This window comes from Leptodactylus fuscus, chromosome 7, assembly GCF_031893055.1.
Source record: "Leptodactylus fuscus isolate aLepFus1 chromosome 7, aLepFus1.hap2, whole genome shotgun sequence".
Taxonomy (NCBI): Eukaryota; Metazoa; Chordata; class Amphibia; order Anura; family Leptodactylidae; genus Leptodactylus; species Leptodactylus fuscus.
The window spans coordinates 153,823,375-153,851,120 of record NC_134271.1 but is presented as its reverse complement, the minus strand read 5'-3'; the positions used below and the strand labels follow the sequence as shown (position 1 = coordinate 153,851,120).

General features: G+C 47.7%; 1 protein-coding gene across 2 annotated transcripts; it reads left to right on the top strand.

Moving 5' to 3' along the window:
- The first annotated feature begins 283 nt into the window (after positions 1-283).
- On the top strand, positions 284-23,369 carry USP21 (ubiquitin specific peptidase 21). 2 transcript variants are annotated; one of them, XR_012717271.1, is made up of 15 exons: positions 284-383; positions 4,201-4,252; positions 4,370-5,096; positions 5,670-5,723; positions 6,091-6,214; positions 6,357-6,468; positions 10,105-10,242; positions 10,333-10,397; positions 10,680-10,783; positions 18,315-18,401; positions 18,486-18,564; positions 18,724-18,831; positions 22,406-22,520; positions 22,596-23,206; positions 23,310-23,369. XR_012717271.1 is itself a non-coding variant. In XM_075283303.1 (14 exons), the coding sequence occupies exons 2-14, from the start codon at positions 4,248-4,250 to the stop codon at positions 22,681-22,683; spliced, it is 1,806 nt and encodes a 601-aa protein (XP_075139404.1). In that variant the 5' UTR covers positions 284-383; positions 4,201-4,247; the 3' UTR covers positions 22,684-23,369. The 2 variants fall into 2 exon arrangements, 1 of the variants encoding a protein (XP_075139404.1); XM_075283303.1 differs by having other exon boundaries at positions 22,596-23,369.
- Positions 23,370-27,746: the final 4,377 nt, after the last annotated feature.

Sequence of the window (27,746 nt, the reverse complement as noted above, 5' to 3'; positions counted from 1 at the left end):
TATGGCCAGAGAAGTGGAAATTCACAAGAAGTGTAATATTTCCAAATGCATGTATGGAAGTCTGATGTAACATAAGGCTGATAGGAAACACTACAGCATGGCGGCAGCTGCAGGCTACATGACACAGAGACAAGCTAGTAAGGGCTTGTTACCCATAGCAAAGATGGCGCCCATGTAACTTCCGGTTTTCATGTACACCGGAAGTAGTGACCTGTTACGAAGTGGGAGACGCTCTCCATAGCAACGTTTGTATATAATGGGCGTGACTATGAGTTGGGCGGCGCATGCGCAGCGGGGACCACAAGGAACATGGCGCAGGATGCTGCGGTTGCTATGAAGCCGTGGAGGGGAAGGCCGTGATTCCTGCTCAGCCGCGCCTTCTGGTAAAGTATATAGCGGCGATGTACTCGGTATATACCGCCCCTGCTGTATGGAACGGCTCCCCCTACTCCCGTATATACGGTACACCCCCCCCCCCCCCAGTAAATGATATGGACCCTCCCTCTGCGTGATATCCCCCTCCTGTATATAACATGGACCCTCCCTCTATGTGATATCCCCCTCCTGTATATAACATGGACCCTCCCTCTATGTGATATCCCCCTCCTGTATATAACATGGACCCTCCCTCTATGTGATATCCCCCTCCTGTATATAACATGGACCCTCCCTCTATGTGATATCCCCCTCCTGTATATAACATGGACCCGCCCTCTATGTGATATCCCCCTCCTGTATATAACATGGACCCTCCCTCTATGTGATATCCCCCTCCTGTATATAACATGGACCCTCCCTCTATGAGATATCCCCTCCTTGTATATAACATGGACCCTCCCCCTATGAGATATCCCCTCCTGTATATAACATGGACCCTCCCTCTATGTGATATCCCCCTCCTGTATATAACATGGACCCTCCCTCTATGTCATATCCCCCTCCTGTATATAACATGGACCCGCCCTCTATGTGATATCCCCCTCCTGTATATAACATGGACCCTCCCTCTATGAGATATCCCCCTCCTGTATATAACATGGACCCTCCCTCTATGAGATATCCCCCTCCTGTATATAACATGAACCCTCCCTCTATGTGATATCCCCCTCCTTGTATATAACATGGACCCTCCCTCTATGAGATATCCCCTCCTTGTATATAACATGGACCCTCCCTCTGAGATATCCCCTCCTTGTATATAACATGGACCCTCCCTCTATGAGATATCCCCTCCTTGTATATAACATGGACCCTCCCTCTATGTGATATCCCCCTCCTGTATATAACATGGACCCTCCCTCTATGTGATATCTCCCTCCTGTATATAACATGGACCCTCCCTCTATGAGATATCCCCCTCCTGTATATAACATGGACCCTCCCTCTATGTGATATCCCCCTCCTGTATATAACATGGACCCTCCCTCTATGTGATATCCCCCTCCTGTATATAACATGGACCCTCCCTCTATGTGATATCCCCCTCCTGTATATAACATGGACCCTCCCTCTATGTGATATCCCCCTCCTGTATATAACATGGACCCTCCCTCTATCTGATATCCCCCTCCTGTATATAACATGGACCCTCCCTCTATCTGATATCCCCCTCCTGTATATAACATGGACCCTCCCTCTATGTGATATCCCCCTCCTTTATATAACATGGACCCTCCCTCTATGTGATATCCCCCTCCTGTATATAACATGGACCCTCCCTCTATCTGATATCCCCCTCCTGTATATAACATGGACCCTCCCTCTATCTGATATCCCCCTCCTGTATATAACATGGACCCTCCCTCTATCTGATATCCCCCTCCTGTATATAACATGGACCCTCCATGTGATATCCCCCTCCTTTATATTACATGGACCCTCCCTCTACGTGATATCCCCCTCCTGTATATAACATGGACCCTCCATGTGATATCCCCCTCCTTTATATTACATGGACCCTCCCTCTATGTGATATCCCCCTCCTGTATATAACATGGACCCTCCCTCTATGTGATATCCCCCTCCTTTATATAACATGGACCCTCCCTCTATGTGATATCCCCCTCCTGTATATAACATGGACCCTCCCTCTATCTGATATCCCCCTCCTGTATATAACATGGACCCTCCCTCTATGTGATTTCCCCCTCCTGTATATAACATGGACCCTCCCTCTACGTGATATCCCCCTTCTGTATATAACATGGACCCTCCCTCTATGTGATATCCCCCTCCTTTATATAACATGGACCCTCCCTCTACGTGATATCCCCCTCCTTTATATAACATGGACCCTCCCTCTGTGATATCCCCCCTCCTGTATATAACATTGACCCTCCCTCTATGAGATATCCCCTCCTTGTATATAACATGGACCCTCCCTCTATGTGATATCCCCCTCCTGTATATAACATGGACCCTCCCTCTATGTGATATCCCCCTCCTTTATATAACATGGACCCTCCCTCTATGAGATATCCCCTCCTTGTATATAACATGGACCCTCCCTCTATGTGATATCCCCCTCCTGTATATAACATGGACCCTCCCTCTATGTGATATCCCCCTCCTGTATATAACATGGCCCCTCCCTCTATCTGATATCCCCCTCCTGTATATAACATGGACCCTCCCTCTATGTGATATCCCCCTCCTGTATATAACATGGACCCTCCCTCTATGTGATATCCCCCTCCTGTATATAACATGGACCCTCCCTCTATGTGATATCCCCCTCCTTTATATAACATGGACCCTCCCTCTATGAGATATCCCCCTCCTTTATATTACATGGACCCTCCCTCTATGTGATATCCCCCTCCTGTATATAACATGGACCCTCCCTCTATGTGATATCCCCCTCCTTTATATAACATGGACCCTCCCTCTATGTGATATCCCCCTCCTGTATATAACATGGACCCTCCCTCTATCTGATATCCCCCTCCTGTATATAACATGGACCCTCCCTCTACGTGATATCCCCCTCCTGTATATAACATGGACCCTCCATGTGATATCCCCCTCCTTTATATTACATGGACCCTCCCTCTATGTGATATCCCCCTCCTGTATATAACATGGACCCTCCCTCTATCTGATATCCCCCTCCTGTATATAACATGGACCCTCCCTCTATGTGATTTCCCCCTCCTGTATATAACATGGACCCTCCCTCTACGTGATATCCCCCTCCTGTATATAACATGGACCCTCCCTCTATGTGATATCCCCCTCCTTTATATTACATGGACCCTCCCTCTATGTGATATCCCCCTCCTTTATATAACATGGACCCTCCCTCTACGTGATATCCCCCTCCTTTATATAACATGGACCCTCCCTCTGTGATATCCCCCCTCCTGTATATAACATGGACCCTCCCTCTATGAGATATCCCCTCCTTGTATATAACATGGACCCTCCCTCTATGTGATATCCCCCTCCTGTATATAACATGGACCCTCCCTCTATGTGATATCCCCCTCCTTTATATAACATGGACCCTCCCTCTATGAGATATCCCCTCCTTGTATATAACATGGACCCTCCCTCTATGTGATATCCCCCTCCTGTATATAACATGGACCCTCCCTCTATGTGATATCCCCCTCCTGTATATAACATGGACCCTCCCTCTATCTGATATCCCCCTCCTGTATATAACATGGACCCTCCCTCTATGTGATATCCCCCTCCTTTATATAACATGGACCCTCCCTCTGCGTGATATCCTCCTCCTGTATATAACATGGACCCTCCCTCTATGTGATATCCCCCTCCTTTTATATAACATGGACCCTCCCTCTGTGATATCCCCCCTCCTGTATATAACATGGACCCTCCCTCTATGTGATATCCCCCTCCTTTATATAACATGGACCCTCCCTCTGCGTGATATCCTCCTCCTGTATATAACATGGACCCTCCCTCTATGTGATATCCCCCTCCTTTTATATAACATGGACCCTCCCTCTGTGATATCCCCCCTCCTGTATATAACATGGACCCTCCCTCTATGTGATATCCCCCTCCTGTATTTATCTTAGACCCTACATGTATATTAGCTGTCACCTTCAGTAGCTCAGGGGTTAATCTCTTAAAGTGACAGCGCTCCCTGTAGGTTTCTATTTTTACTGCTGGTGTTTGTAGTCCCCCGGGACCCCTGAGATATAACCGGCTTCTTATCTCGCCTCGCAGGCCGCAGAGATGTGAAGTGTGAGCGGAGTCCGGACCTGCCGCTGACCATGAGGTACAGACCCCGCACCCCCTCCTTACATTATGACATGCTCCGCCCCCAGATATAGCGCTGTACATGTATGTTATGTGTTCTCGCTTGCGCCTCACCCCTCTCTGTTATTCCCCGCAGGGCCCCCCTGTCCATTCGATCTGCAATGCCTCAAGTCTGTGAGTCCCGATTTGCGCGGAGTCGTGACACCCCCGCCATCGCCTCACAATCCGGCGTGTCCGGCAGGGTGATCACGTCGCTCCGGACCGTCAGCCAGGAGCGCTCCGCCTACTCCAGCACAATCTTCACCAATGGCGGCAGCACCGGTCAGAAATTACGCCCGCTGCCCCCTCCCCCGGTCCTGGAGGAGAGGGGTAAGCCGGAGCGTGGGCGCAGCACCCAGCGGGCAGACTCCGTCAGCAAGAAGGGGCCGGTCAAAGCCAATCACCTGATCAAAGTCACCAGCACAGCGCCGACCGCCACCAAATCCACCAACCAGGCCCCACCTAGTGTCAGCGGGCGACTGTCCCGCTCCCGATCTGTCAGTCACATGGACCTCAGCTCATCCAAAGACAAGATGGAGGACCACGCCGCCCGGAAAGTGGTGAGAGAACGGAGCGCGTCCTCCAGCCGGAAACCGCCACTGGACACGGCCGCCCTGAAGAGGAGCAGCTCGCTACGAAGAGTCAACGCACTGCCCAGCCTGGACCTGCCGCAGAAACTGTGCACAGCTCCTCGAAACGAAGTCAGGAAGCCCCCTCTAGGACACCAGGACTCCTATCAACCCCTGCTGGGAAGCCCCCCGCCCGCCAAAGAGCCCCCCAATATCAACGGCTCCAAGACGCAAGAAAAGCGCCCGTCGTCTCCTGTGAGTATCCCGTCCTGCCGAATGGAGTCTGGGAAAGCTGGGTGACCACTTCACCCAGCTTGCCCCTGGTGCTGCCATGTTTGCGTCTCCTTGACGCGCTGCCTCCTGCTGTTACTATGTATCTGCTGCCAAGGTCGCCGAGTCGTCCCCGTGTGCCGGCAGCGTGCGCTCGCCGCCCCTCCCCCCTCCAGCTAATTAATCCTCAGGAGATGAGCCGGCTGAGGCACCTTGAATAGTGGCAGCCACAATCCGCAGAGCCTTCCCCTAATCCCCTCAGTCTCCTGACAGCGGGCACGGCGGGCACCCCTGCAGAGCCGCACCATGCCCGGGCTGCAGGGACAGGGGCTGGTGGAGCTCCCGCAGAATCTGCAGCGCACCTTGGCCGACAGGAAGGACGTGCAGGGGAAGGGGGTGGATATCTGCGAGTCTGTGGTCCACACGGCAATGATGGGGCTCCTGCTCATGACCAGCGAGGTAAAGCCGGGGGAGGGGGACGGTGCGCACCAGCCTGGGGGTCCGGGCACAAACTTCCTCCGGGCCATGATTAACCCTGTCATGTTTCCTTCCCCGCAGCCCCCTCCTGTCCTCGGCTCTGGCCACGTCGGACTGCGCAATTTAGGCAACACGGTGAGTGTGCGACTACAAATCCCAGCAATTCTCCTGACTACGGATTGCTGGAGTCCTCCATGTCAGGGCTTATTGGACTATATAAGGACAGGGGACCTCCCCTTTAACTGATAGGTGCCCTGTCAGCCTGTGCCCGCCCCCTGGACACAGATGCAGATCACCTAGCTCCGCCCATTAGACACTTGAGACTTCAGAGATTATGATTGATAAGCAGCCATGTATCCTATAGGGAGACTGTAGTATGAGCCGCCAGTCACCAGTAGGGGGCAGTGTGGTGACTCTGACCCAGCCCAGTGATGTGGCGTTAGCTCAGACCTTTAGATACACCCTGTAATGTATCTAAGCAGCCCTTTCTCTTGTCCTGCAGTGTTTCCTGAACGCCGTCCTCCAGTGTCTCAGCAGCACCCGACCTCTCCGAGATTACGTCCTGCGCCAGGAATATCGCCAGGAGCAGCCGATGAGCAGCAGGACGCCGCAGGAGCTCACCGAGGGTACGACCATCTACACTGCCCCTCCCCCACCATTGCTCATTATCAGAGCGCCCCCCAGAGATGATTGCACTTACCTGAGTACTTTACAGCTTGTAATCTCCTAGGTGGCGCTGTTGTCATCACTATTATTTCTTACTCTCAGCCTTCGCCGATGTCATTGCCTCATTGTGGAGCCCCGACGCCCCGGACGCCGCAAACCCCGCACGGCTACGAGCGATATTCCAAAAATACGTCCCATCATTTACAGGGTACAGGTGAGAAGCCCATAACCTGTGGTGAGAGAGTGATGTCACCGCTCTCTAGTATACGGATAGGCTGTATTCTCAGTGATGTCACCGCTCTCTAGTATACGGATAGGCTGTGATGTCACCGCTCTCTAGTATACGGATAGGCTGTATTCTCAGTGATGTCACCGCTCTCTAGTATACGGATAGGCTGTGATGTCACCGCTCTCTGGTATACGGATAGGCTGTGATGTCACCGCTCTCTGGTATACGGATAGGCTGTGATGTCACCGCTCTCTGGTATACGGATAGGCTGTATTCTCAGTGATGTCACCACTCTCTAGTATACGGATAGGCTGTATTCTCAGTGATGTCACCGCTCTCTAGTATACGGATAGGCTGTACTCTCAGTGATGTCACTGCTCTCTAGTATATGGATAGGCTGTATTCTCAGTGATGTCACCGCTCTCTAGTATACGGATAGGCTGTATTCTCAGTGATGTCACCGCTCTCTAGTATACGGATAGGCTGTATTCTCAGTGATGTCACCGCTCTCTAGTATACAGATAGGCTGTATTCTCTGTGATGTCATCGCTCTCTAGTATATGGATAGGCTGTATTCTCAGTGATGTCACCGCTCTCTAGTATATGGATAGGCTGTATTCTCTGTGATGTCATCGCTCTCTAGTATATGGATAGGCTGTATTCTCTGTGATGTCATCGCTCTCTAGTATATGGATAGGCTGTATTCTCAGTGATGTCACCGCTCTCTAGTATACGGATAGGCTGTATTCTCAGTGATGTCACCGCTCTCTAGTATACGGATAGCCTGTGATGTCACCGCTCTCTAGTATACGGATAGCCTGTGATGTCACCGCTCTCTAGTATACGGATAGCCTGTGATGTCACCGCTCTCTAGTATACGGATAGGCTGTATTCTCAGTGATGTCACCGCTCTCTAGTATATGGATAGGCTGTACTCTCAGTGATGTCACCGCTCTCTAGTATACGGATAGGCTGTATTCTCAGTGATGTCACCGCTCTCTAGTATATAGATAGGCTGTATCCTCAGTGATGTCACCGCTCTCTAGTATACGGATAGGCTGTATTCTCAGTGATGTCACCGCTCTCTAGTATACGGATAGGCTGTATTCTCAGTGATGTCACCGCTCTCTAGTATACGGATAGGCTGTATTCTCAGTGATGTCACCGCTCTCTAGTATATAAATAGGCTGTATTCTCAGTGATGTCACTGCTCTCTAGTATATAGATAGGCTGTATTCTCAGTGATGTCACTGCTCTCTAGTATACGGATAGGCTGTATTCTCTGTGATGTCACAGTCTCTAGTATATGGATAGGCTGTATTCTCTGTGATGTCACCGCTCTCTAGTATACGGATAGGCTGTATTCTCAGTGATGTCACCGCTCTCTAGTATACGGATAGGCTGTATTCTCAGTGATGTCACCGCTCTCTAGTATATGGATAGGCTGTATTCTCAGTGATGTCACCGCTCTCTAGTATACGGATAAGCTGTATTCTCAGTGATGTCACTGCTCTCTAGTATACGGATAGGCTGTATTCTCAGTGATGTCACCGCTCTCTGGTATACGGATAGGCTGTGATGTCACCGCTCTCTAGTATACGGATAGGCTGTGATGTCATCGCTCTCTAGTATACGGATAGGCTGTGATGTCACCGCTCTCTGGTATATAGATAGGCTGTGATGTCACCGCTCTCTGGTATACGGATAGGCTGTGATGTCACCGCTCTCTAGTATATAGATAGGCTGTATTCTCTGTGATGTCACCGCTCTCTAGTATACGGATAGGCTGTATACTCAGTGATGTCACCGCTCTCTAGTATACGGATAGGCTGTATTCTCAGTGATGTCACCGCTCTCTAGTATACGGATAGGCTGTATTCTCAGTGATGTCACCGCTCTCTAGTATACGGATAGGCTGTATTCTCAGTGATGTCACTGCTCTCTGGTATACGGATAGGCTGTATTCTCAGTGATGTCACCGCTCTCTAGTATACGGATAGGCTGTATTCTCAGTGATGTCACCGCTCTCTAGTATACGGATAGGCTGTATTCTCAGTGATGTCACCGCTCTCTAGTATACGGATAGGCTGTGATGTCACCGCTCTCTAGTATACGGATAGGCTGTGATGTCACCGCTCTCTGGTATATAGATAGGCTGTGATGTCACCGCTCTCTGGTATACGGATAGGCTGTGATGTCATCGCTCTCTAGTATACGGATAGGCTGTATTCTCAGTGATGTCACCGCTCTCTAGTATACGGATAGGCTGTGATGTCACCGCTCTCTAGTATACGGATAGGCTGTGATGTCACCGCTCTCTAGTATACGGATAGGCTGTGATGTCACCGCTCTCTAGTATACGGATAGGCTGTATTCTCAGTGATGTCACCGCTCTCTAGTATACGGATAGGCTGTATTCTCAGTGATGTCACCGCTCTCTGGTATACGGATAGGCTGTGATGTCATCGCTCTCTAGTATACGGATAGGCTGTGATGTCACCGCTCTCTAGTATACGGATAGGCTGTGATGTCATCGCTCTCTAGTATACGGATAGGCTGTGATGTCACCGCTCTCTAGTATATAGATAGGCTGTATTCTCAGTGATGTCACCGCTCTCTAGTATACGGATAGGCTGTATTCTCAGTGATGTCACCGCTCTCTAGTATACGGATAGGCTGTATTCTCAGTGATGTCACTGCTCTCTAGTATACGGATAGGCTGTATTCTCAGTGATGTCACCGCTCTCTAGTATACGGATAGGCTGTATTCTCAGTGATGTCACCGCTCTCTAGTATACGGATAGGCTGTGATGTCACCGCTCTCTAGTATACGGATAGGCTGTGATGTCACCGCTCTCTAGTATACGGATAGGCTGTGATGTCACCGCTCTCTAGTATACGGATAGGCTGTGATGTCACCGCTCTCTAGTATACGGATAGGCTGTGATGTCACCGCTCTCTGGTATACGGATAGGCTGTGATGTCACCGCTCTCTGGTATACGGATAGGCTGTGATGTCACCGCTCTCTGGTATACGGATAGGCTGTGATGTCACCGCTCTCTGGTATACGGATAGGCTGTGATGTCACCGCTCTCTGGTATACGGATAGGCTGTGATGTCACCGCTCTCTGGTATACGGATAGGCTGTGATGTCACCGCTCTCTGGTATACGGATAGGCTGTGATGTCACCGCTCTCTAGTATACGGATAGGCTGTGATGTCACCGCTCTCTAGTATACGGATAGGCTGTGATGTCACCGCTCTCTAGTATACGGATAGGCTGTATTCTCAGTGATGTCACCGCTCTCTAGTATACGGATAGGCTGTATTCTCTGTGATGTCACCGCTCTCTAGTATACGGATAGGCTGTACTCTCAGTGATGTCACCGCTCTCTAGTATACGGATAGGCTGTATTCTCAGTGATGTCACCGCTCTCTGGTATACGGATAGGCTGTGATGTCACCGCTCTCTGGTATATGGATAGGCTGTGATGTCACCGCTCTCTGGTATACGGATAGGCTGTGATGTCACCGCTCTCTAGTATATGGATAGGCTGTGATGTCACCGCTCTCTGGTATACGGATAGGCTGTGATGTCCTCGCTCTGTCTTTCTTCTCAGCCAACAAGATGCTCAGGAATTTCTGAAGTTCTTCATGGACAGGATTCATGCCGAGATCAACAGGAAGTGTCGGCGGACTCCCAGCATCCTCTCTGATAGCCGGCGGCCGGTGTCTGTGGAGCCTCAGGACTCTCTCAGGTACCAGTCGGTGTATCCGCGCCATATCTGTAGTGACTATATCCCGCTGTGGGCGGGGCAGTCTCTGACTTGTCGCTTTTGTTTCCTTAGTGATGATGAACGAGCCAATCAGATGTGGAAGAAATATCTGGAGCGCGAGGACAGTAAGGTGGTCGGTAAGTGCTCGGCTTGTCAGGGAAGACATGACGTCTTCTGCTCCAGTCACATCCAGAGCTGCATTCAGGTTCAGGCTGTTATGTCCCTGTCATCAGTGTGTGCAGCAGGCGATGTAGCACAGTGTGGAGTGTCATTAATGCAGCTCTGGGGGTGAATGGAGTATAAGGATTGTGAATACAGCTCTGGGGGTGAATGGACACGATGAGCACTTGTGTTGTGTCAGTGTTGGACTACAAGTGCCAGCATGGCCATGTGAGGTGACGCTTCCTCTCCTCCTGCAGATCTCTTTGTGGGCCAGTTGAAGAGCTGCCTTAAGTGCCAGTCCTGCGGCTACCGCTCGCCTACGTTTGAGGTCTTCTGTGACCTGTCCCTCCCCATCCCCAAGGTGAGTAAGGCCAATGTAATGTCTAAGGGGTGACCCATGGGGGCAGTAGTGAGTAGTAACTGAGCCTTACCTGTATATAGAGAGTTATCACTGTGTTATCTGTGGTGTTACATAGGACTGCCGGTGACATCTACTACATTACCTGTACTCAGAGAGTTATCACTGTGTTATCTGTGGTGTTACATAGGACTGCCGGTGACATCTACTACATTACCTGTATATAGAGAGTTATCACTGTGTTATCTGTGGTGTTACATAGGACTGCCGGTGACATCTACTACATTACCTGTATATAGAGAGTTATCCCTGTGTTATCTGTGGTGTTACATAGGACTGCCGGTGACATCTACTACATTACCTGTATATAGAGAGTTATCACTGTGTTATCTGTGGTGTTACATAGGACTGCCGGTGACATCTACTACATTACCTGTATATAGAGAGTTATCGCTGTGTTATCTGTGGTGTTACATAGGACTGCAGGTGACATCTACTACATTACCTGTATATAGAGAGTTATCACTGTGTTATCTGTGGTGTTACATAGGACTGCCGGTGACATCTACTACATTACCTGTATATAGAGAGTTATCACTGTGTTATCTGTGGTGTTACATAGGACTGCCGGTGACATCTACTACATTATCTGTATATAGAGAGTTATCACTGTGTTATCTGTAGTGTTACATAGGACTGACGGTGACATCTACTACATTACCTGTATATAGAGAGATATCACTGTGTTATCTGTGCTGTTACATAGGACTGCCGGTGACATCTACTACATTATCTGTATATAGAGAGTTATCACTGTGTTATCTGTGGTGTTACATAGGACTGCCGGTGACATCTACTACATTACCTATACTCAGAGAGTTATCACTGTGTTATCTGTGGTGTTACATAGGACTGCCGGTGACATCTACTACATTACCTGTATATAGAGAGTTATCACTGTGTTATCTGTGGTGTTACATAGGACTGCCGGTGACATCTACTACATTACCTGTATATAGAGAGTTATCACTGTGTTATCTGTGGTGTTACATAGGACTGCCAGTGACATCTACTACATTACCTGTATATAGAGAGTTATCACTGTGTTATCTGTGTGTTACATAGGACTGCCGGTGACATCTACTACATTACCTGTATATAGAGAGTTATCACTGTGTTATCTGTAGTGTTACATAGGACTGCCGGTGACATCTACTACATTACCTGTACTCAGAGAGTTATCACTGTGTTATCTGTGGTGTTACATAGGACTGCCGGTGACATCTACTACATTACCTGTACTCAGAGAGTTATCACTGTGTTATCTGTGTGTTACATAGGACTGCCGGTGACATCTACTACATTACCTGTACTCAGAGAGTTATCACTGTGTTATCTGTGGTGTTACATAGGACTGCCGGTGACATCTACTACATTACCTGTATATAGAGAGTTATCACTGTGTTATCTGTGGTGTTACATAGGACTGCCGGTGACATCTACTACATTACCTGTACTCAGAGAGTTATCCCTGTGTTATCTGTGTGTTACATAGGACTGCCGGTGACATCTACTACATTACCTGTATATAGAGAGTTATCACTGTGTTATCTGTGGTGTTACATAGGACTGCCGGTGACATCTACTACATTATCTGTATATAGAGAGTTATCCCTGTGTTATCTGTGGTGTTACATAGGACTGCCGGTGACATCTACTACATTACCTGTATATAGAGAGTTATCACTGTGTTATCTGTGGTGTTACATAGGACTGCCGGTGACATCTACTACATTACCTGTACTCGGAGAGTTATCACTGTGTTATCTGTGGTGTTACATAGGACTGCCGGTGACATCTACTACATTACCTGTACTCAGAGAGTTATCACTGTGTTATCTGTGGTGTTACATAGGACTGCCGGTGACATCTACTACATTACCTGTATATAGAGAGTTATCACTGTGTTATCTGTGGTGTTACATAGGACTGCCGGTGACATCTACTACATTACCTGTACTCAGGGAGTTATCACTGTGTTATCTGTGGTGTTACATAGGACTGCCGGTGACATCTACTACATTACCTGTATATAGAGAGTTATCACTGTGTTATCTGTGGTGTTACATAGGACTGCCGGTGACATCTACTACATTACCTGTATATAGAGAGTTATCACTGTGTTATCTGTGGTGTTACATAGGACTGCCGGTGACATCTACTACATTACCTGTACTCAGGGAGTTATCACTGTGTTATCTGTGGTGTTACATAGGACTGCCGGTGACATCTACTACATTACCTGTATATAGAGAGTTATCACTGTGTTATCTGTGTGTTACATAGGACTGCCGGTGACATCTACTACATTACCTGTACTCAGAGAGTTATCACTGTGTTATCTGTAGTGTTACATAGGACTGCCGGTGACATCTACTACATTACCTGTATATAGAGAGTTATCACTGTGTTATCTGTGGTGTTACATAGGACTGCCGGTGACATCTACTACATTACCTGTATATAGAGTTATCCCTGTGTTATCTGTGTGTTACATAGGACTGCCGGTGACATCTACTACATTACCTGTATATAGAGAGTTATCACTGTGTTATCTGTGGTGTTACATAGGACTGCCGGTGACATCTACTACATTATCTGTATATAGAGAGTTATCCCTGTGTTATCTGTGGTGTTACATAGGACTGCCGGTGACATCTACTACATTACCTGTATATAGAGAGTTATCACTGTTATCTGTGGTGTTACATAGGACTGCCGGTGACATCTACTACATTACCTGTACTCGGAGAGTTATCACTGTGTTATCTGTGGTGTTACATAGGACTGCCGGTGACATCTACTACATTACCTGTATATAGAGAGTTATCACTGTGTTATCTGTGGTGTTACATAGGACTGCCGGTGACATCTACTACATTACCTGTACTCAGGGAGTTATCACTGTGTTATCTGTGGTGTTACATAGGACTGCCGGTGACATCTACTACATTACCTGTATATATAGAGAGTTATCACTGTGTTATCTGTGGTGTTACATAGGACTGCCGGTGACATCTACTACATTACCTGTATATAGAGAGTTATCACTGTGTTATCTGTGGTGTTACATAGGACTGCCGGTGACATCTACTACATTACCTGTACTCAGGGAGTTATCACTGTGTTATCTGTGGTGTTACATAGGACTGCCGGTGACATCTACTACATTACATAGGACTGCCGGTGACATCTACTACATTACCTGTATATAGAGAGTTATCACTGTGTTATCTGTGGTGTTACATAGGACTGGCGGTGACATCTACTACATTACCTGTATATAGAGAGTTATCACTGTGTTATCTGTGGTGTTACATAGGACTGCCGGTTACATCTACTACATTACCTGTACTCAGAGAGTTATCGCTGTGTTATCTGTGGTGTTACATAGGACTGCCGGTGACCTCTACTACATTATCTGTATATAGAGAGTTATCCCTGTGTTATCTGTGGTGTTACATAGGACTGCCGGTGACCTCTACTACATTACCTGTATATAGAGAGTTATCACTGTGTTATCTGTAGTGTTACATAGGACTGCCGGTGACCTCTACTACATTATCTGTATATAGAGAGTTATCCCTGTGTTATCTGTGGTGTTACATAGGACTGCCGGTGACATCTACTACATTACCTGTATATAGAGAGTTATCACTGTGTTATCTGTGGTGTTACATAGGACTGCCGGTTACATCTACTACATTACCTGTATATAGAGAGTTATCACTGTGTTATCTGTGGTGTTACATAGGACTGCCGGTGACATCTACTACATTACCTGTACTCAGAGAGTTATCACTGTGTTATCTGTGGTGTTACATAGGACTGCCGGTGACATCTACTACATTACCTGTATATAGAGAGTTATCACTGTGTTATCTGTGGTGTTACATAGGACTGCCGGTTACATCTACTACATTACCTGTATATAGAGAGTTATCCCTGTGTTATCTGTGTGTTACATAGGACTGCCGGTGACATCTACTACATTACCTGTATATAGAGAGTTATCACTGTGTTATCTGTGGTGTTACATAGGACTGCCGGTTACATCTACTACATTACCTGTATATAGAGAGTTATCACTGTGTTATCTGTGGTGTTACATAGGACTGCCGGTGACATCTACTACATTACCTGTATATAGAGAGTTATCACTGTGTTATCTGTGGTGTTACATAGGACTGCCGGTGACATCTACTACATTACCTGTATATAGAGAGTTATCACTGTGTTATCTGTGGTGTTACATAGGACTGCCGGTGACATCTACTACATTACCTGTATATAGAGAGTTATCACTGTGTTATCTGTGGTGTTACATAGGACTGCCGGTGACATCTACTACATTACCTGTACTCAGAGAGTTATCGCTGTGTTATCTGTGGTGTTACATAGGACTGCCGGTGACATCTACTACATTACCTGTATATAGAGTTATCACTGTGTTATCTGTAGTGTTACATAGGACTGCCAGTGACATCTACTACATTACCTGTATATAGAGAGTTATCACTGTGCTATCTGTGGTGTTACATAGGACTGCAGGTGACATCTACTACATTACCTGTATATAGAGAGTTATCACTGTGTTATCTGTGGTGTTACATAGGACTGCCGGTGACATCTACTACATTACCTGTACTCAGAGAGTTATCGCTGTGTTATCTGTGGTGTTACATAGGACTGCCGGTGACATCTACTACATTACCTGTATATAGAGTTATCACTGTGTTATCTGTAGTGTTACATAGGACTGCCAGTGACATCTACTACATTACCTGTATATAGAGAGTTATCACTGTGCTATCTGTGGTGTTACATAGGACTGCAGGTGACATCTACTACATTACCTGTATATAGAGAGTTATCACTGTGTTATCTGTGGTGTTACATAGGACTGCCGGTGACATCTACTACATTACCTGTATATAGAGAGTTATCACTGTGTTATCTGTGGTGTTACATAGGACTGCCGGTGACATCTACTACATTACCTGTATATAGAGAGTTATCACTGTGTTATCTGTGGTGTTACATAGGACTGCCGGTGACATCTACTACATTACCTGTATATAGAGAGTTATCACTGTGCTATCTGTGGTGTTACATAGGACTGCCGGTGACATCTACTACATTACCTGTACTCAGAGAGTTATCACTGTGTATCTGTGGTGTTACATAGGACTGCCGGTGACATCTACTACATTACCTGTATATAGAGAGTTATCACTGTGTTATCTGTGGTGTTACATAGGACTGCCGGTGACATCTACTACATTACCTGTATATAGAGAGTTATCACTGTGTTATCTGTGGTGTTACATAGGACTGCCGGTGACATCTACTACATTACCTGTACTCAGAGAGTTATCGCTGTGTTATCTGTGGTGTTACATAGGACTGCCGGTGACATCTACTACATTACCTGTATATAGAGAGTTATCACTGTGTTATCTGTGGTGTTACATAGGACTGCCGGTGACATCTACTACATTACCTGTATATAGAGAGTTATCACTGTGTTATGTGTGGTGTTACATAGGACTGCAGGTGACATCTACTACATTACCTGTATATAGAGAGTTATCGCTGTGTTATCTGTGGTGTTACATAGGACTGCCGGTGACATCTACTACATTACCTGTATATAGAGAGTTATCACTGTGTTATCTGTGGTGTTACATAGGACTGCCAGTGACATCTACTACATTACCTGTATATAGAGAGTTATCACTGTGTTATCTGTGGTGTTACATAGGACTGCCGGTGACATCTACTACATTACCTGTATATAGAGAGTTATCACTGTGTTATCTGTGGTGTTACATAGGACTGCCGGTGACATCTACTACATTACCTGTATATAGAGAGTTATCACTGTGTTATCTGTGGTGTTACATAGGACTGCCGGTGACATCTACTACATTACCTGTATATAGAGAGTTATCACTGTGTTATCTGTGGTGTTACATAGGACTGCCGGTGACATCTACTACATTACCTGTACTCAGAGAATTATCACTGTGTTATCTGTGGTGTTACATAGGACTGCCGGTGACATCTACTACATTACCTGTATATAGAGAGTTATCACTGTGTTATCTGTGGTGTTACATAGGACTGCCGGTGACATCTACTACATTAACTTTATATAGAGAGTTATCACTGTGTTATCTGTAGTGTTACATAGGACTGACGGTGACATCTACTACATTACCTGTATATAGAGAGTTATCACTGTGTTATCTGTGGTGTTACATAGGACTGCCGGTGACATCTACTACATTACCTGTATATAGAGAGTTATCACTGTGTTATCTGTGGTGTTACATAGGACTGCCGGTGACATCTACTACATTACCTGTATATAGAGAGTTATCACTGTGTTATCTGTGGTGTTACATAGGACTGCCAGTGACATCTACTACATTACCTGTACTCAGAGAGTTATCACTGTGTTATCTGTGGTGTTACATAGGACTGCCGGTGACATCTACTACATTACCTGTATATAGAGAGTTATCACTGTGTTATCTGTGGTGTTACATAGGACTGCCGGTGACATCTACTACATTACCTGTATATAGAGAGTTATCACTGTGTTATCTGTGTGTTACATAGGACTGCCGGTGACATCTACTACATTACCTGTATATAGAGAGTTATCACTGTGTTATCTGTGGTGTTACATAGGACTGCCGGTGACATCTACTACATTACCTGTATATAGAGAGTTATCACTGTGTTATCTGTGGTGTTACATAGGACTGCCGGTGACATCTACTACATTACCTGTATATAGAGAGTTATTACTGTGTTATCTGTGGTGTTACATAGGACTGCCAGTGACATCTACTACATTACCTGTATATAGAGAGTTATCACTGTGTTATCTGTGTGTTACATAGGACTGCCGGTGACATCTACTACATTACCTGTACTCAGAGAGTTATCACTGTGTTATCTGTGGTGTTACATAGGACTGCCGGTGACATCTAGTACATTACCTGTACTCAGAGAGTTATCACTGTGTTATCTGTGGTGTTACATAGGACTGCCGGTGACATCTACTACATTACCTGTACTCAGAGAGTTATCACTGTGTTATCTGTAGTGTTACATAGGACTGCCGGTGACATCTACTACATTACCTGTATATAGAGAGTTATCACTGTGTTATCTGTGGTGTTACATAGGACTGCCGGTGACATCTACTACATTACCTGTATATAGAGAGTTATCACTGTGTTATCTGTGGTGTTACATAGGACTGCCTGTGACATCTACTACATTACCTGTACTCAGAGAGTTATCACTGTGTTATCTGTGGTGTTACATAGGACTGCCGGTGACATCTACTACATTACCTGTATATAGAGAGTTATCACTGTGTTATCTGTGGTGTTACATGGGACTGCCGCTCATGTGACATTGTGTAACCCCTTCCTGCCTGGTCTTCCCCCTACAGAAAGGCTTCAGCGGTGGTAAGGTTTCCCTCCTGGATTGCTTCAGCCTCTTCACAAAGGAGGAGGAGCTAAATTCGGAGAACGCGCCGGTGAGGACCCATAGCCGTGTACGCATCACTGTCCATCGCTGATGATGTCACATAGCAGTAATAATATTATCATCTCTCTGACAGATCTGTGACCGCTGCCGGCAGAGGACGAGGAGCACGAAGAAGCTGACCATCCAGCGCTTTCCCCGCATCCTCGTCCTACGTATCCTGTGCACATTCAGTCCTGTAGGTGGCGCTGTTAGTGTATGTAAATAAGAGCGCCACCTACTGCCTTCAGTTATAGAGGGGAAATAATTGGGCACCGGCTGGTCTAGACTCCATCTTCCGCCATGTTTACTCTCCTTAACCCTTTGCCTACCAGACCTGAACAGATTTTCCACCACTCGCTTCTCCATCAAGAAGTGTTCGGTGTCGGTGGATTTCCCTCTGCACAGACTCAACCTCAAGGAGTTCGCCAGCGAGAAAGCGGGTAAGAGGAGGGGTCTGTGATGTATAGATGGCAGCCGCGTCCTAGGACAATGGCCTCGTGTACTTTCACTTGTGGGATATCCCAATAATCCCCCCCTCCCCCACCCGCACCTTGTGAGGATCCTCATGTATTAGTGTCAAGGTCTCAGGTGACCGGATTAGGATCAGTCAGTGAAGTCTCCGGACATCCCGGGACAATACCGATTAGTGGGCAAAGTCACCGCAGAGCTCCCGGAATAAGCCAAGATGGAGGCCAAGGAAGGAAAGGATCATTACTAAATAAGACAGACAGGAGCGTATACAGGGTTAACTCCGCCTCCTCTAGGGTAGTGGAAGGGGTTAATATCTATATACCTGATGGTGTAGGGTAGTGGATGGGTGATGGAGGGGATAATTTCCACTTACCTGGTGGTCTGTCGTAATAGACTGGGTAATGCCATATTTCCTGGTGGTCTGTAGTAATGTTGGGGTTAATGCCCGCTTCCCTGGTGGTCTGTAGTGATGGTGGGGTTAATGCCCGCTTCCCTGGTGGTCTGTAGTAATGTTGGGATTAACGCCCGCTTCCCTGGTGGTCTGTAGTAATGTTGGGGTTAATGCCCGCTTCCCTGGTGGTCTGTAGTGATGGTGGGGTTAATGCCCGCTTCCCTGGTGGTCTGTAGTAATGTTGGGATTAATGCCCGCTTCCCTGGTGGTCTGTAGTGATGGTGGGATTAATGCCCGCTTCCCTGGTGGTCTGTAGTAATATTGGGGCTAATACCCGCTTCCCTGGTGGTCTGTAGTAACGTTGGGGTTAATGCCTGCTTCCCTGGTGGTCTGTAGTAATATTGGGGCTAATACCCGCTTCCCTGGTGGTCTGTAGTAATGTTGGGGTTAATGCCTGCTTCCCTGGAGGTCTGTAGTAATGTTGGGTTTAATGCCCGCTTCCCTGGTGGTCTGTAGTAATGTTGGGATTAATGCCCGCTTCCCTGGTGGTCTGTAGTAATGTTGGGGTTAATGCCTGCTTCCCTGGTGGTCTGTAGTAATGTTGGGTTTAATGTCTGCTTCCCTGGTGGTCTGTAGTAATATTGGGGCTAATACCCGCTTCCCTGGTGGTCTGTAGTAATGTTGGGGTTAATGCCCGCTTCCCTGGTGGTCTGTAGTAATATTGGGGCTAATACGCGCTTCCCTGGTGGTCTGTAGTAATATTGGGGCTAATACCTGCTTCCCTGGTGGTCTGTAGTAATGTTGGGATTAATGCCCGCTTCCCTGGTGGTCTGTAGTAATGTTGGGATTAATGCCCGCTTCCCTGGTGGTCTGTAGTAATATTGGGGCTAATACCTGCTTCCCTGGTGGTCTGTAGTAATGTTGGGGTTAATGCCCGCTTCCCTGGTGGTCTGTAGTAATGTTGGGATTAATGCCCGCTTCCCTGGTGGTCTGTAGTGATGGTGGGGTTAATACCCGCTTCCCTGGTGGTCTGTAGTAATGTTGGGATTAATGCCCGCTTCCCTGGTGGTCTGTAGTAATGTTGGGGTTAATGTCTGCTTCCCTGGTGGTCTGTAGTAATATTGGGGCTAATACCCGCTTCCCTGGTGGTCTGTAGTAATGTTGGGATTAATGCCCGCTTCCCTGGTGGTCTGTAGTAATGTTGGGGTTAATGCCCGCTTCCCTGGTGGTCTGTAGTAATGTTGGGGTTAATGCCCGCTTCCCTGGTGGTCTGTAGTAATGTTGGGATTAATGCCCGCTTCCCTGGTGGTCTGTAGTAATGTTGGGATTAATGCCCGCTTCCCTGGTGGTCTGTAGTGATGGTGGGATTAATGCCCGCTTCCCTGGTGGTCTGTAGTAATATTGGGGCTAATACCCGCTTCCCTGGTGGTCTGTAGTAACGTTGGGGTTAATACCAGCTTCCCTGGTGGTCTGTAGTAATGTTGGGATTAATGCCCGCTTCCCTGGTGGTCTGTAGTAATGTTGGGATTAATGCCCGCTTCCCTGGTGGTCTGTAGTAATGTTGGGGTTAATGCCTGCTTCCCTGGTGGTCTGTAGTAATATTGGGGCTAATACCCGCTTCCCTGGTGGTCTGTAGTAATGTTGGGGTTAATGCCTGCTTCCCTGGAGGTCTGTAGTAATGTTGGGTTTAATGCCCGCTTCCCTGGTGGTCTGTAGTAATGTTGGGATTAATGCCCGCTTCCCTGGTGGTCTGTAGTAATGTTGGGGTTAATGCCTGCTTCCCTGGTGGTCTGTAGTAATGTTGGGTTTAATGTCTGCTTCCCTGGTGGTCTGTAGTAATGTTGGGTTTAATGCCCGCTTCCCTGGTGGTCTGTAGTAATATTGGGGCTAATACCTGCTTCCCTGGTGGTCTGTAGTAATGTTGGGGTTAATGCCCGCTTCCCTGGTGGTCTGTAGTAATGTTGGGATTAATGCCCGCTTCCCTGGTGGTCTGTAGTAATGTTGGGGTTAATGCCCGCTTCCCTGGTGGTCTGTAGTAATGTTGGGTTTAATGCCCGCTTCCCTGGTGGTCTGTAGTAATATTGGGGCTAATACCTGCTTCCCTGGTGGTCTGTAGTAATGTTGGGGTTAATGCCCGCTTCCCTGGTGGTCTGTAGTAATGTTGGGATTAATGCCCGCTTCCCTGGTGGTCTGTAGTGATGGTGGGGTTAATACCCGCTTCCCTGGTGGTCTGTAGTAATGTTGGGATTAATGCCCGCTTCCCTGGTGGTCTGTAGTAATGTTGGGGTTAATGTCTGCTTCCCTGGTGGTCTGTAGTAATATTGGGGCTAATACCCGCTTCCCTGGTGGTCTGTAGTAATGTTGGGATTAATGCCCGCTTCCCTGGTGGTCTGTAGTAATGTTGGGATTAATGCCCGCTTCCCTGGTGGTCTGTAGTAATATTGGGGCTTATACCTGCTTCCCTGGTGGTCTGTAGTAATGTTGGGGTTAATGCCCGCTTCCCTGGTGGTCTGTAGTAATGTTGGGATTAATGCCCGCTTCCCTGGTGGTCTGTAGTAATGTTGGGATTAATGCCCGCTTCCCTGGTGGTCTGTAGTGATGGTGGGGTTAATACCCGCTTCCCTGGTGGTCTGTAGTAATGTTGGGATTAATGCCCGCTTCCCTGGTGGTCTGTAGTAATGTTGGGGTTAATGCCTGCTTCCCTGGTGGTCTGTAGTAATATTGGGGCTAATACCCGCTTCCCTGGTGGTCTGTAGTAATATTGGGATTAATGCCCGCTTCCCTGCTGGTCTGTAGTAACGTTGGGATTAATACCCGCTTCCCTGGTGGTCTGTAGTAATATTGGGATTAATGCCCGCTTCCCTGGTGGTCTGTAGTGATGGTGGGGTTAATGCCCGCTTCCCTGGTGGTCTGTAGTAATGTTTGGATTAATGCCCGCTTCCCTGGTGGTCTGTAGTGATGGTGGGGTTAATGCCCGCTTCCCTGGTGGTCTGTAGTAATGTTTGGATTAATGCCCGCTTCCCTGGTGGTCTGTAGTAATGTTTGGATTAATGCCCGCTTCCCTGGTGGTCTGTAGTAATGTTTGGATTAATGCCCGCCTCCCTGGTGGTCTCTTCCTTCAGCTGCCATGCTGACACCATGTTATTTTGCAGGGAGTCCTGTGTACCGTCTCTACGCCCTGTGCAATCACTCGGGCAGCGTGCATTATGGGCACTACACGGCCTACTGTAAGGACCAGTCCGGCTGGTTCGCCTACAACGACTCCCGGTAAGTCCCGCCCCTTTATCCGCGCTCTTACCCGTTGATCTGATCCCCAGGGTAACGTCTCCTTCTCTTCTGCAGGGTCAGCCCCATCAGCGAGAGTCAGGTGCAGTCCAGCGAGGCGTACGTCCTGTTCTACGAGCTCGAGGATTCAGGCCTGAAGAAGTGACTCCGCTGAGAGGCTCCTCGTGGGAGGGGCTTCTGTGACATCAGCAGAGGCGATAGCCAATGGGCTGCTCGGCTGGAGTATCCTGTGATAGAAGCAATAGAGACATAAACTGCTCGCAAACCGTCAGACTGAGCTCAAGACTGTTCTGTGTGGACCAGGGAAGGCCGGACGTATCCAGCGCCTTGTGGAACCGCAAGTCCCAGCCGGCCCGGTGATAGCTTTACTGGTTACTAGGAGTGTACCTTTAAATCCAATATGACTGACACTTCCGTCCCCATCTTTCCTAGTCTCCTGAATGGGTAGATCAATGTTGTATAGCCCAATCTGTTCCTGGGAAAGCTCAGACAATATGGCCGCCATAACGGTTGTTACCCAGCTTTCCCAGAACCCTGCTCTTCAGATCCTGGAAAGTCTGGCTGTAATAGACCTCGTGGTGGCCACCCAGCTTTCCCAGGAATTGAACGAATGGAGCAAGACATCGGAGGCAGAAGGAGCGGAGTGACTGGACCAGCGGCAATAAGAGGTTGTGTATGTGGCGCCCCCTGTGGCCCTCACTGTGCCCCCGACATGCTGCAGCCCCCCCCCCATCCTATGTCACAAGTTTCTAATGAATATTTTTGGTACAGAGATGTTTCTATATGAGAAGTCCTGAGCGATCTCCTGAGACGTCTCCGAGGACGGGACGAGGCGCTGACAGTAAAACTTCTTATAAAACCTGAGACGTGTCCGTGTGTGATTACTGCTCAACGTAGTGTGGCTGCTGTGCTGTGCTGTGTCCACCGGGGGCAGCGCTCACCACCAGTGTCAGATCAGCCCAGGTAAAGAGTCAAGTGTCCTTATCTAGTAGCTGCAGTGTACCCCGAGTGTCCTGTACCCCAAATGTCATTGTCCTGTACCCCAAGTGTCCTGTACCTGTACCCCAGTGTCAGTCCTGTACCCCGAGTGTCCTGTACCCCGAGTGTCCTGTACCCCAGTGTCATTGTCCTGTACCCCGAGTGTCATTGTCCTGTACCCCAAGTATCAGCCTGTCATTATCCTGTACCCCGAGTATCAGCCTGTCATTATCCTGTACCCCAAGTATCAGCCTGTCATTATCCTGTACCCCAAGTATCAGCCTGTCATTATCCTGTACCCCAAGTATCAGCCTGTCATTATCCTGTACCCCGAGTATCAGCCTGTCACTATCCTGTACCCCAAGTATCAGCCTGTCATTATCCTGTACCCCAAGTATCAGCCTGTCATTATCCTGTACCCCGAGTATCAGCCTGTCATTATCCCGTACCCCGAGTATCAGCCTGTCATTATCCCGTACCCCGAGTATCAGCCTGTCATTACCATGTACCCCGAGTATCAGCCTGTCATTATCCTGTACCCCGAGTATCAGCCTGTCATTATCCTGTACCCCGAGTATCAGCCTGTCATTATCCCGTACCCTGAGTATCAGCCTGTCATTATCCCGTACCCCGAGTGTCAGTGTGACTCCATCTGTAATAGCCTAGATTTAGGGTGTCCTGTGTGGGGTTCGGTGCAGTGACATACACTGACATTTAGGTGTCTGATCTTTATCCCGCTACCTTCGGCTGCCCTGCCCCCCACTTGCAGGATCTACACCTGAGACTCCTCCGACCTTCGTACAGGTGATGGCAGGTAAGCCTCCTGTAGTTGTAGCTGTGACCAGTGGAGGGCGCCCTCTTACACACTGGCTGGTGGTTATTATGTAACTATGACTCCGCCCATACCATATAATGTAATAACCCCCTGGTCACATGTCACAGGCCCGGTGTAATTATCACAGCAATGTCTTAGTGCACTTCCCCTTTAAATAAAGTTACTCCTGTAGGTACATTTTCTATTCTGGACACTGGGAAAGCTGAATATTCCAGGGTTTGTCACCCAGCTTTCCCAAACCTCTGAAGGAGGATTCTGCACAATGCCGCACAAATGTAACATGGCTGCCGTGCCTTTCAGAATCTTGGAAAGCTGGGTTCCTCTGATTCTTTGAGGTGTGGAGTTGTCACTCAGCTTTCCAAGAGACGTTAAAGGCAAATCTGCATAACTGCTGAAATTTACATCCTAGGAAAGCTGGGTGGTATAATCTGTCTGCGGCTCAGTGCAGCTCCTGTCTGTGACCTCTGTCCGCTCTGTCCAAACACTGGAAGCAGTCGCCGAACCCGTATGGAAATCTGTATGTAAATATTTAAGGAGCCCGAGGCAATGGAACCGGATCTGAGAACACAATGTACACAGTGGCCAACACGGCCGAGCTACTCACCGGGACTAAAGTATTGTCATATGTGTCATGTCATAGTACCGCCACGCTATAGTATATGGATAGGCTGTATTCTCAGTGATGTCACTGCTCTCTAGTATATGGATAGGCTGTATTCTCAGTGATGTCACCGCTCTCTAGTATACGGATAGGCTGTATTCTCAGTGATGTCACCGCTCTCTAGTATACGGATAGGCTGTATTCTCAGTGATGTCACCGCTCTCTAGTATACGGATAGGCTGTATTCTCAGTGATGTCACCGCTCTCTAGTATACGGATAGGCTGTATTCTCAGTGATGTCACCGCTCTCTAGTATACGGATAGGCTGTATTCTCAGTGATGTCACCGCTCTCTAGTATACGGATAGGCTGTATTCTCAGTGATGTCACCGCTCTCTAGTATACGGATAGGCTGTATTCTCAGTGATGTCACCGCTCTCTAGTATACGGATAGGCTGTATTCTCAGTGATGTCACCGCTCTCTAGTATACGGATAGGCTGTATTCTCAGTGATGTCACCGCTCTCTAGTATACGGATAGGCTGTATTCTCAGTGATGTCACCGCTCTCTAGTATACGGATAGGCTGTATACTCAGTGATGTCACCGCTCTCTAGTATACGGATAGGCTGTATTCTCAGTGATGTCACCGCTCTCTAGTATACGGATAGGCTGTATACTCAGTGATGTCACCGCTCTCTAGTATACGGATAGGCTGTATACTCAGTGATGTCACCGCTCTCTAGTATACGGACAGGCTGTATTCTCTGTGATGTCACCGCTCTCTAGTATACGGATAGGCTGTATTCTCAGTGATGTCACCGCTCTCTAGTATACGGATAGGCTGTATTCTCAGTGATGTCACCGCTCTCTAGTATACGGATAGGCTGTGATGTCACCGCTCTCTAGTATACGGATAGGCTGTGATGTCACCGCTCTCTAGTATACGGATAGGCTGTATTCTCAGTGATGTCACCGCTCTCTAGTATACGGATAGGCTGTATTCTCAGTGATGTCACCGCTCTCTAGTATACGGATAGGCTGTATTCTCAGTGATGTCACCGCTCTCTAGTATACGGACAGGCTGTATTCTCTGTGATGTCACCGCTCTCTAGTATACGGATAGGCTGTATACTCAGTGATGTCACCGCTCTCTAGTATATGGATAGGCTGTATTCTCAGTGATGTCACCGCTCTCTAGTATACGGATAGGCTGTATTCTCAGTGATGTCACCGCTCTCTAGTATACGGATAGGCTGTATTCTCAGTGATGTCACCGCTCTCTAGTATACGGATAGGCTGTATTCTCAGTGATGTCACCGCTCTCTAGTATACGGATAGGCTGTATTCTCAGTGATGTCACCGCTCTCTAGTATACGGATAGGCTGTATTCTCAGTGATGTCACCGCTCTCTAGTATACGGATAGGCTGTATTCTCAGTGATGTCACCGCTCTCTAGTATACGGATAGGCTGTATTCTCAGTGATGTCACCGCTCTCTAGTATACGGATAGGCTGTATTCTCAGTGATGTCACCGCTCTCTAGTATACGGATAGGCTGTATTCTCAGTGATGTCACCGCTCTCTAGTATACGGATAGGCTGTATACTCAGTGATGTCACCGCTCTCTAGTATACGGATAGGCTGTATTCTCAGTGATGTCACCGCTCTCTAGTATACGGATAGGCTGTATACTCAGTGATGTCACCGCTCTCTAGTATACGGATAGGCTGTATACTCAGTGATGTCACCGCTCTCTAGTATACGGACAGGCTGTATTCTCTGTGATGTCACCGCTCTCTAGTATACGGACAGGCTGTATTCTCAGTGATGTCACCGCTCTCTAGTATACGGATAGGCTGTATTCTCAGTGATGTCACCGCTCTCTAGTATACGGATAGGCTGTATTCTCAGTGATGTCACCGCTCTCTAGTATACGGATAGGCTGTATTCTCAGTGATGTCACCGCTCTCTAGTATACGGATAGGCTGTATTCTCAGTGATGTCACCGCTCTCTAGTATACGGATAGGCTGTATTCTCAGTGATGTCACCGCTCTCTAGTATACGGATAGGCTGTATACTCAGTGATGTCACCGCTCTCTAGTATACGGATAGGCTGTATACTCAGTGATGTCACCGCTCTCTAGTATACGGACAGGCTGTATTCTCTGTGATGTCACCGCTCTCTAGTATACGGATAGGCTGTATTCTCAGTGATGTCACCGCTCTCTAGTATACGGATAGGCTGTATTCTCAGTGATGTCACCGCTCTCTAGTATACGGATAGGCTGTGATGTCACCGCTCTCTAGTATACGGATAGGCTGTGATGTCACCGCTCTCTAGTATACGGATAGGCTGTATTCTCAGTGATGTCACCGCTCTCTAGTATACGGATAGGCTGTATTCTCAGTGATGTCACCGCTCTCTAGTATACGGACAGGCTGTATTCTCTGTGATGTCACCGCTCTCTAGTATACGGATAGGCTGTATACTCAGTGATGTCACCGCTCTCTAGTATATGGATAGGCTGTATTCTCAGTGATGTCACCGCTCTCTAGTATACGGATAGGCTGTATTCTCAGTGATGTCACCGCTCTCTAGTATATGGATAGGCTGTATTCTCAGTGATGTCACCGCTCTCTAGTATATGGATAGGCTGTATTCTCAGTGATGTCACCGCTCTCTAGTATACGGATAGGCTGTATTCTCAGTGATGTCACCGCTCTCTAGTATACGGATAGGCTGTATTCTCAGTGATGTCACCGCTCTCTAGTATACGGATAGGCTGTATTCTCA

Excerpts from the sequence above, each read along its gene's own strand:
- USP21 (XM_075283303.1), top strand. Across the intron at positions 6,469-10,104 it reads CCATCATTTACAGGGTACAG|CCAACAAGATGCTCAGGAAT; the intron begins GTGAGAAGCCCA and ends CTTTCTTCTCAG. Across the intron at positions 10,398-10,679 it reads CGAGGACAGTAAGGTGGTCG|ATCTCTTTGTGGGCCAGTTG; the intron begins GTAAGTGCTCGG and ends CTCCTCCTGCAG.